The sequence below is a fragment of the Halyomorpha halys genome, unplaced genomic scaffold (genome assembly GCF_000696795.3).
Source record: "Halyomorpha halys isolate HHAL.00 unplaced genomic scaffold, Hhal_1.1 Scaffold128.1, whole genome shotgun sequence".
NCBI lineage: Eukaryota > Metazoa > Arthropoda > Insecta > Hemiptera > Pentatomidae > Halyomorpha > Halyomorpha halys.
Window position 1 is genome coordinate 1,384,919 of NW_027110898.1, and position 10,952 is coordinate 1,395,870.

At 33.6% G+C, this 10,952-nt stretch overlaps 2 protein-coding genes across 4 annotated transcripts in view; both read left to right on the plus strand.

The window, feature by feature from the left end:
• Positions 1 to 3,672, plus strand: part of LOC106678219 (uncharacterized) — a gene marked incomplete at its 5' end in the record, with an annotated part of 10,379 nt that extends 6,707 nt beyond the window's left edge. For both annotated transcript variants that reach the window (XM_067048975.1, XM_067048976.1), the window contains 1 exon segment: positions 3,438 to 3,672. In XM_067048975.1, the coding sequence (XP_066905076.1) occupies positions 3,438 to 3,528 (91 nt within the window).
• Positions 3,673 to 5,570: 1,898 nt separating this feature from the next.
• LOC106678218 (myb-like protein X) lies at positions 5,571 to 10,853 on the plus strand. Of its 2 annotated transcripts, none has more exons than XM_014416616.2 (2): positions 5,571 to 5,880; positions 9,009 to 10,853. In XM_014416616.2, exons 1-2 carry the CDS (start codon positions 5,804 to 5,806, stop codon positions 10,720 to 10,722), a joined length of 1,791 nt encoding a protein of 596 aa, XP_014272102.1. In that variant the 5' UTR covers positions 5,571 to 5,803; the 3' UTR covers positions 10,723 to 10,853. The 2 variants fall into 2 exon arrangements, with proteins under 2 accessions (XP_014272102.1, XP_066905078.1); XM_067048977.1 differs by lacking the exon at positions 5,571 to 5,880 and adding an exon at positions 5,987 to 6,136.
• The last annotated feature ends 99 nt before the right edge of the window (positions 10,854 to 10,952 follow it).

Here is a 10,952-nt window from a genome sequence, read left to right on the forward strand (position 1 = left end):
TATATGTATATATGTATACTAATATATATTTTGATTCCGCACAGTTTCCTTCTTCCTTTGATTTTCATGTAGCAATGACCTGACAGTGTCATGTGGTGATCCAATTTAATGCCCAGATAAACTATAGAGTTTGAAGGCCTTAAGTACAGAGTTTGCCACTTGGAGCGTTCGAGGTTTTGGGCGGTTTACCTGGATGTTGAGATGGTGTTGCTTTTTACTTTCTCTTGATATGTTTTCTCCGCCCGCTTGAGGGCAGGTTTGGCGCTGGCGCTGGTGCTATAGAAGAGGACAGAGGAGCAGGAGTAATGTGTGGAGGCGGGAGAGGTTTTTTTTAATGCAGGAGAGGTGCTGGTTACCACAGGAGGGACGGATTACGAAATTCCACTTAAGCAGGACAGAGTCACATGTATATGTCATATGTAAAGGAGCGACGGTTTCCATAGGCACTCCGGAAGCATATTAGTGACAAGATAGAGAACTTCAAGAAGTAAGCGATATTCATGGATAGCACATCACCTTGTAATAGTCCGTTGTGGGCAGTGAGAAAGAAGAGTACTCCAAGCGAAAAATATATAACATATATAGGGCGATTGATGAGACTTCAGGACATTCTGGATAGATTAGGTGGATCAGCAATTGTTGTTGCCGCCTCAAGGCGGGCTATCATCAGAATAGATTAATGAGAGCTTTATTCCCTTTTTTGTAATCAAAGTCTCTGCTACTAAGAGTGGCGTTTCCTTTGCCCATCCTGTCTCTTTAAAATAGTGGTTCCTAACACATTCATTTTTAACGATAAATTGTTAGAAATATTTTATTAATTATGTCTCCTGATGTTTCTTTGTCACCTGAAAGAATTTTGACTAGAAAATGCATGATAAAAGTGACTCAAAACATATTTTTAAGTGTACCACAATCTAATTTTGAAATATTTTCCGCTGACTCCCTTTTCTCCACGTCTGGAGTGAAGGATTGCTGTTTAATGGTCCCCTGTCGTGTATGGTTTGGGAACAACCACTTTAGAATAAGAGGTCTCAATGGTTTCTATATCTTCTTCAATAGACCACTTCTTGTTCTTTTCTCCTCTCCTCGGATATATATCTGGATTGATAAACTTGCCCATCGATGCATTACACATGTTTAAAATATCTTTGCTGCTATTTGTCTAATACGTATAAAACTCACAAAATGCATTTATAGATTATATTATTAAATTATAAGTATGTTACTTTTATTTTTATAATTAGTAAAGTTAATTTTTTATGTATAAAAAATTATTATACTTTAACTTCAGTTTCTCTAAATGTTCTGATTTGCAGACAAAACTCAATAAGTCGAAGTCGAAGGGAGGTTTATTTTACGCTAAATTATCAAATTTTCAAGTTCTTATAATTTTTCGAATTTATTGAAAATTTATATCGAGTTAACGAGTATTCTATGAGATAGGTACATGAATAAATAATGGCAAACTGGTATACCTATTTTCTAGATCGATTCTTGAAAAGTGATGTCATCTCTTCGGCACTGTAAGTGTCTTATGGAAAATATGATAGGATTAGCAGCGTCAATTACATCCCCCACTCTTCCCACATCCCATCACTAACTTTTTTCGGCTAATATTCCCATTGTCCTATAGGAGTCCTATTCTGCCTAACCATGATTTTTCATTTTGTGGGACCACCACCCAATTAAAAAAGTCAACACCCTAGGCCGGATTCGAACCGGCGCCGCAAGCAGATCTTAGATTAGTAAGTCTACGTCTTACCACCTGAGCTTCGGACGACCCCCATCACTAACTTATAGATTTAAGGGAAATTAGGTGGCCTTTTTTTGAATTTTCTGAACCAATTATGGAGTCCTTTTTTTTTCTTTTTGGGCTTTATGAATTAATTTCATTGACACATTTAAAAGTGTAACATACAGACTAAGTCGGAAGGTAAACTATGACTATCTAACTTTTTCTAATTTAGAGAAGAGACGGTATGGCCGTACAATTAAGCTGAGGCCGCGTATTCACTTGAACAAACGCACCAAATAAGAACCCATATACATCTGTTTTGTAACAGGTGTATATGGGTTCATCAAGGCTGATGAATACGGTTTTGTGTAGCAAACCTTCCCGAATGAACTGACTCTCCCCACTCCTATCTGTCAATCCTCTGAAGTTGGCACTTCATTTATCTATCTCGCGCATTTTTCTCCTATTACTTAATCTAAATATACATCTTTATTAACTCTTTTAACCTTTTATTTTTTAGTCCAAATAGAATTATCTCAGATTAATTGTTTAAGCCTCCTAGGGTATTACCGTAACTAACCCGTGATGTGGAACACTAGAGACAAATTTTATTATGATTAAAAATTTCTAGAGGAGAAATTTCCACTTTCATCCAAATTTCAAAACTAAATAACTGGCTTCTTGGAACATTATTTATTTATAGTAACTTAAATAAAAAAAATTATTGTACTCATTTTTTAAAACTTAATAATAAATTGAAAAAGTTAGCTAACGACCAAATATATTTAAAATGTGCCTTGCCTCTTAAATTATTCAATTTAACTTGAAAATCCTCGAATGAAATTCTAGAAAATTATATATATATATATATATTTTTGTTTTCCTTTTCCTTTGACGGCCCAAGACTCCCGTTGGAGTCCTACACTACCCCTGTTGTTATATTATAAAAGAATGGAGCTAAGGTTATAAATTATTTAAATTTATTAATTTTTATTATTTAATTTAATTTGTTATTATTTATTGAATTTTAAAAATCTAATTTGGATTCTGCTATAAATTTGCACAACGCCTGAATAGTAGCTCTATCTAGATCTGCCAGCCCTTGGAGGAAAGCGCTATTGTAAAATTATATTCTTTTTTATTTCGATTTTTTTTTTGGGGGGGAGAGGGGGAAATATAATACTTCATCTCTCTTGACACAGTTTTATTTTATACTCTTTTACCACAGCTTTCTATTATTTTTTATTTCACTCATTGAATAAATATACAAAAATAACTGGTGACATTAGAATCAATCGACATGTATATCAATATCGAATTGATATTAAGACACAGTCTGGAGTCCATGCTTGGAAGTGCTTATTGCGGCCCTTTGCTTAAGTGGTGGGAGATCGTTCGTCCCTCATTTGTTATCGTAGTCGTCAACTAACCAAGAACTTATTTACGTGGAAACATTGAGTCCCCGTTTAATGTGTCCAATGATTAAAACTATCTTAGAGTTTATTTTTTTTGTATAAATGTATCAGAGAACAGGGTTGACTTCAAACTCTAGAGTTTTTCGACTTCGATTTAGAATTTTGATTGCATTTCAATACTGTTATGAATTCATCAAATTGTATTTTTGTTGTTTTACTTTATTATTAATTATTCTCTGCTGTACTCATCAAATATGTATAGAGTATAAAAATTAAATGTTTCTCAGGGAAGAAGAATTATTGTCAGGCGATACAGAAATGAGTGATATTCCACTATATCCAATTATGAAAAGAATCGATCGAATATTCATATCTTGATCACTAAACCAAGTTTAACTTACTGATCACAATACTGTTTGAATGAGATCAAAAGTTATAAAAGACGTTGGTACACATAAGAAATAAATCGTGTGGCAATTGATTTGTATTTTATTGTTAATAATAAAACATATTTCTAGTTGAGATTTATTTTGAGTAGAAAATTAATTCAAAAGCTTTTTTTATTATTATTTTATTTATTTTTCACAAAATATTCATATATTGTTTCTGTATAAATAGTATTGCAAAAAAAAAAAGAAAAAATGCTTCTTGAAATTTAAAAATCAAAGTTTTATATCAATATATAATTCTAGCTCTGAAATGTTGTGAATTGAAGATAATTGTTAGTGATGTGAATACTGTAAATATTAATAAAATTATATTGTATATTTGACTGTAGTGAAATTGTTTGAATAAATTATCTGAGTCTGTTCAACAATTCTTTCTATGCCTTTATTATAAAATCTTTGAAATACTGAGTGTAAAGAAAAAATATATAAACATTATGTATTTTTAACTATTACAGTACTTTCTCATATATATTAAATTTGAGTCAAAATAGTGTCAATTGACTCAGAAGTGCTTTTGATACACCTAGTTGGTTTTTGAAATTTATGAATAATGCTAATAAATTTATTTATAATTTAAATACTCTATAGTATTAACTATTATTAAATTACATTTTTTTTTTTGGAAGAGTATGAATGGTAGCTTTAAGACTAAAATAAAAACATTTTAAAGAATAAAAAAAATTACTAATTGTTAATTTAATATCTAACAGGGGCGAATGAAGGTTAGAAGAGAAACGATCTCGTAGTCGGCTACCATAATGCCTGCCTAGCAAAACAGTCTTGATATTATTAAACATTTCATACAGCTCAGGTGCTATAAAATGTGACAAACAGGTCATAAGTACTCCAAGTTTAATAACTATTTTAGTTAACGTAAAATAGTTATCATTTAAGATGAAATTTTTCGAATAGCTTTTAAGAAATTACACCCTTTTACTAGGAGTACATGTACACTTTTTTTTTTAATGGTAAGTGATAACTCGTTGGCGGTAAAACATGGCTACAGACTAAGATATCCGCCCGACGTTGTTTGGCAAAAATATTATCGCAAGAGAGACTGTAAATAGGAAAACATTGAACGCAAATTAGAGCTCAATAATTTAGGGTTCAATTAATAATTACATTCAAGTAAATGAGCGAGTTCTATTATAGTTCAATTTGAAGATCATCAAATACAGAATAAAGTAATGATGGTGGTTTTTCAAAATATTTCATGCGAAATATCAAAGACAATATGTTCAAATTAAGTTCACGAAATTATTAATTCCCCCCTCCCCCTACCCCCGTTTTTTGGAGAAAACAATATTCGATTTGGGAAATCTGTAACAAGGAATGATTGAATATAACTCGATTAGGGCTCAGATTCAAGTTCGTTAAATGTATTATTAATTAGTTCATGATGATATTTCAGCTACTTGCAATACTTTCGGAGTTGTTGGTAATTAGCATAAATATTTAATATATGCATAAATATATATAATGAAAAATCTGCAATATTACAAATACGAACCTTAGGGGAGTGGTAAACTTTTTACCTTCGTATTTCTCAGACATTTTTACATAAAATCTGTTCACATAAATTAATTTACTTTCTTCTAGGTACACCTATATTTGACGTTTTTTTTTTTACTGGACTATAAGTTTATTACGTGTCTTAGTTGTTAAATGAATTCAAGGAGTAAATACGATTTTCGCAAATCGTATTCTCCGTGTATATTTAAAGAGTGATTTTTAAAAACGGGAATCCCCCAATTGCTCATTATCTTCTCATCCTCTTAACCACTCATTAGATTAAAATATTCCATTTTGATTTCATCAATGTTGAAATTCTTTTCATAATCACTAATTTAATAAAGTATGAATAATTATCTAACTTTAATAATATTTACAAAGCCAAACCAAAAATGGCATTTCCGTCACTGTCCTTATTGATACCGAGCATAACCGGCAACGAAGACGAAGTACAACAGACCCCTACTCAGCTGTGAAGCTAAGTTATAACCTGGTCATAATTAAGTTAGTTTAGGTTCTTCTGATAACTATCAAAACGGCTTTATTTTAATGAGGTATCTGCTCATCGAGATTAATTAAGGGTAGACTTTTTATGAAAATATTTTTTCAAAAGTCATGAACTAGATTTTTTTCATGGACAAGATCTTTAGTGAGGAAGATAAACTAAATGAATATGATCGAGAAGAATAATAATGCGGATGAGTGTATTAATAATACTTTTATGCATCCAGAGAAGCTTAACTATTGAAGCAGTGAAGGACAAGATAAGGTAAGTTGCTACAATCCCACCACTTACCATATGTTGAGATAGAACTCGTATCATTGTTGAGTTTCTCATGTAACCTGTGCAGAATTGAATTTAAGAACTAGGCATCCTCGAGTCTTCGTTCTATTTCAGGCTAATACAAACCTATTTTGATAATTTCCATCTTATTGCTATCACCAGTTGTTACCACCTGAGAGACGAACACATCGTGCCTATAGCAAAAGGGAATCTCATCTTCCTCTTCCATCTACTGTTCCAGGTCTTCTTCCCCATATTGTTTTTTTAAAGCGATCATAGAACTCCTGAACACGTTTGATATGTTTCCTCCTTCTTTGAATAAGTACACCACTGTTTTTCTTTATACAAAAATACTCCTCAAAAACAAACATTCTATACTGTCCACAGCAAATAACTTACTACGTTTTCACAAAACAAATTTATTAACAACCCTTAGCATTGGTATATAAGTGTAACCACCATAATAATATAACCTTCATTGCTCAACTTCAATCACAGCCTTCTTCATTTCCCAAAATAGTCCTCTGTGCACTTATTAATTTCATAACTTTCCCGAATCTTTTAACGTAAAAACACTTAAGTTCAAACTAAATGTTTGGATGAACATAATTGATATTTATATTGTTATCGTAACGCAATAAGCAAACATGTTAGTACCTTTGTTAAGTGTCTAGCTGATCTTTCTCTCCTGATCTTTAATTAAGTACTCCAAAAAGATCAAACAACACCCTGAATGCTGTTGTCAGCTATCTACTTATCAGTAGATCAGCTTCCTACTTATTTCTATTACTGCTTGACACTATACATTCTGATTTAACAATATAAATATTCGACTTAACACTCGTGTTGCAATAACAGCTTCCACGTGATGGCAAATTTTATAGCTGCTAGAGATAATCCTCTATTTTTAATCATTTTCTTATTTTGTTAGTGTGATTTCAGCCGCAATCATTCTTTATGCATAATTTAAGGGCTTTTGATAAGAATATGACTAGGGAAAATAAAAATTTGACAATTTTTATCCATTTTTTATGAATACGAACAATATTCCATAATAAAACAAATACATGTCACACTAGTATTTCTAAAGTGACACAACTCAAAATTCAAGACAACTGACAATGTGACACTCTTGCCTATGGAGGGGGAATAGCATTAAGGCAGCAAGGGCCCTCTGGCGGACAAGCTCTGAAGCTAGGTTGATGCAGTTTTGATGATTCATAAAGATATATTTACCAATTTCTTTCATAGTCATAACTCAAAAACACCGATTTTTGAGTTGTGTCACTTTATAAATACTAGTGCGATATGTTAAATTGAGGTATATGTAACACTAACACATCAAATAGCTTTCTAGAGAAACAAAGAAGCATTTTGCAATGCACTGAAAAGTTTGAACAGATCTCTTAACTAGAAAAAAAGATAAAGATAAGAACTCTTTAAAACCAAAATTCTGACGTATCAAATTGTCAATGTGAATTAGCGCCATTAAATAGGAATTCTAGAGGACCAATATGCTTTATTCCTTCCGCACTTGTGTTTGACCAAGAAGAAAAGGCTCACGCATAGGATTAAAGAAAGAGGGATAATTTATCTAGAATATGCATTTTAATCAAGGGTTTGGAAAGAACAGGCTAAGGATAAATGACAAGAAAAGGGAGATTTTAGTCAAGGATTGGGAAATCCTGGAAAGTGAAGGCTGTCCGTAGAAGACAGATGGAGCTGAGTAGCAGAGAAGCCACACACTATAACCGAGGTTCGCGGCACAGGAAATTGCATGAAGGATGCCTGTTTGAGGGAAGTTTGGGAAAGCCAACTAGAAACTGGATAAGTTTCAATGAATAATCTGCGTAAGCGTGCTTTACATGTAATTTTGTGTTGGCAACCAAGTATAGTATTAAAGTAGTTGCATAATAGATCTACATAGGCCTAATTTGAAGGAAAACTCTCCCAACCTAGATTGGAAGACTGTACGGCACAGGATGCCTGAAGTAGTAAGAAACTAGAAATCGACGGCGCAGGACTGGAACACGTAGCGAAACCTTAGCGGAAAAGCCATCGATATTGGCCATCGAGCTACAGCGCCAAGGAACGATAAGAAGAATTTTAAGATATGGAATTTGATTTAACCTACTGAGTAGGATGCGGACCAACTAAGCGGAAGAGTAAAATTGTATTGAACTGCGAGAGGGAAAATGGCGTAACAGCCCACTTCTTGTGGCGTAGGGGGAAAAAAAAAAGTTTAACCTGTAACACATCAAAACTAGTTTTATCCAAATCTGCGGTCCTCTGAGAACTAAGGCTTACTCAACATCGGTTCAACTCTTTTCCACCAGAGAATGGCTCCTCCATCTCCAAACTTCAACCCGGTTCATATTCTCTTCGACATCTATTTGCCTAAATAGGTTTGGTCATATACCAGGCATCTCGTGGTGGATAGCTTCAAGAGGCTTCTTTCAACATCAGAGCCTGCCATTTTTTTTTATTGCGTCCTTCCGGTCATGTCTGACATACAGGGGCGGGAGGGGGGTATTTATAGGTCACCTCATTCATTCACACAAATCATTGACTTCTAAAGTAATGGCGTACAACATATTAAATTCGTGACCTACTAAAAAATTATAGTTTCTAATACTGAATATTGCCTGAAATAGTGGTGGTTTTCTTGTCGTCTTCCTGTTCATTGTTATCTTTTCATTGATTTTTAGACTTCTTGTGTTGGCTGCAACACCTCCAATTACTCTTGACAATTCCTCAACTACTCTTGATAGTTCAGCAAGAATTCAGTTCCTGATACCGAAAATATTAAATATAATACCTCTGTAAACTATTTCCTATTTTAACTTAGTATAACATAGTAGACTGGTCGGTGGTAGCCTAGGATTTTAATTAACGTAGATAGATGACGCTTATATTCGTCATTTGAAAACTGTTAAGCTTGAAGTACAGTAACTAAAATGGAATTCTTTGAGAAGGATAAAGCAAATAAATACTATAATTTATTAGTATATGTAATAAATACTATATATTATTAGTAAGTTGTAAAGCACTATTGACTTTCATTATATTTTTTTTACTTTACTTTACCAACATTATTAATTTTTTTGCCTTAGGATCAGCAAAGAGAAAGATGAATCACAAGATGAAAAAAATGCTCAAGATCATTCCATCGAACAATATGATTCTCTAGAAACAGAATATGAGGATGAAGATCTTGGTGATAGCCCCGATATTGATGAGAACGATTCCTTTATCAAAGAAGGAAATGAAGGTGAAAAATTCGATATTAAAAACGACAAAAATATAGATCATTCGTTACCAAGTCATCCCAAATTGCAGAAAATGGTGAGGCTGGTTCGAGCTGTATCGCCCAACGATAATTCCTCAAAAATCGATGAAGTCGAATCGGATTTGGAAGAAGACGAAGAGTTTGAAGACACTGCAAGCATGGGAAGCACAGAAGAACAATACGAAGCAGAGGTATACGATAATGTTCATCATGCAAATAGAGAAAAGGTTATTGATGTCAGTGACAGGTCCAAGAGGCATACAATCAATGCGAAAAAAGGTACAGCAAGCTCTGTTCCAGATCTGATTGAAATTGGTGAGGATGAATCCCTAAACGAAAATGACGGAGAAAATTATAGCGATTTCTTGCCTACTAGGAAAGAAAGTATAACATTAAGGTCGAGGGAACGGAAAATGGGATCTAAGGGCATTGCTTACCGTGAAGTTCCTTCGCTATCAGCGAAAAATTCAAAAGTTGTAAGGGCAAAGGATAATAAAAATATGATAGCATCTGATACCCTCATGCCGATGAAGAGTGTCTTACATGGAAAGAAAGGAAAACTGCCAAAAAATAAAGAAAAAAATAAAAACCTATTAAAGAATGGGGGAGAAAGTGATTTCGACGAACTGAAAAAGGCCTACAATGCATTAGTTTGTTCAGTCGAAAATTTTATGGGTTTAGCTAACAAAACACTAATTAATAGTGGTGAAGATAACTGTGCCGGTAGTAGAAATTTGGTTACTACCGTATGTGAAATCTTACCCACAGCAGCTTTGTATGGTAAGAATGATTCTTTGCAATCAACTTTCGATTTTTGTGGAACCAAAAAAATGGAATGCGTTACAACATGTGATGATTCGGATCTCGATTCAGCTGAGCATCATAAAAAATCAGATGATGACGATGACATCAGTTCAATGAAGAAGAAAAACAAAGGTATGAAGGTGGAATACCCAACACAGGATGACACTGTTGAAAAGTCTGGAGCCTATGTCTACAATGACTACGACAGTGTTGACCCTAATGAGTACGATACCAATGTACCAGTAAAATCAACAATGCTTTCGCCTTCCCTAATAAGCCGTTCAAATCGTTCATCATCTACATTCCAAATGACTGATAGTGGAAAAACTGAAAAGTACAAAGATCACTCGAAAAAGGTGCTATCATCAACGGTAATTGATAGTACAATAACCAAAGATCTGTCAACGACATCCTACTCAAAATCCGGCAAAGATTTATCAACGAATTCTTATACTACAAGTGATGCGACAAAAGAATCAACAATCACTTGGACAACCTTTCGCTATGAACCAAAGATAAAAGTGAGGCCTAGCAGGAGGCAATCGAGAAGGATGTCAACGGAGTTTCAGAAAATCTTGTCACGGCGGAAATATCATTACACCCGTCATAGGGATCAGAAAAATGCACCCAAGGAAGGAATAGCTCGCTCTAGAGTAACTCCTTATCCCATTTTGAAGAACATGCCTCGAAATCATGATGGAGACACCGAAATAATTGAAGTAGAATACATCTGAGCGCATTTGTCACAGACCTGATGACTATTCCCACAACAAACAATTTAATATGGCTCTTAGTTAAAATGCAATGCTTCATTTCTAAAAGCTCTTCAATATGTATCAAATAAAAATATATTTTTTTAAATTGATGAGTACAAGTATTTAACTGGGGCACATAATAGGGTAAAACCATTGAGTCATTTTTTTTAAAAACATAAATAAATAAAACTCTATTCTAAAAAATGGCA

What these genes read in the sequence shown, in the direction of transcription:
- LOC106678218 (XM_014416616.2), top strand. Translation starts at nt 5,804, where the DNA reads ATGCGGATGAGTGTATTAATAATACTTTTATGCATCCAGAGAAGCTTA. An exon ending in GCAGTGAAGGACAAGATAAG is followed by an intron (nt 5,881 to 9,008) that starts GTAAGTTGCTAC and finishes TTTTTGCCTTAG; the next exon opens with GATCAGCAAAGAGAAAGATG.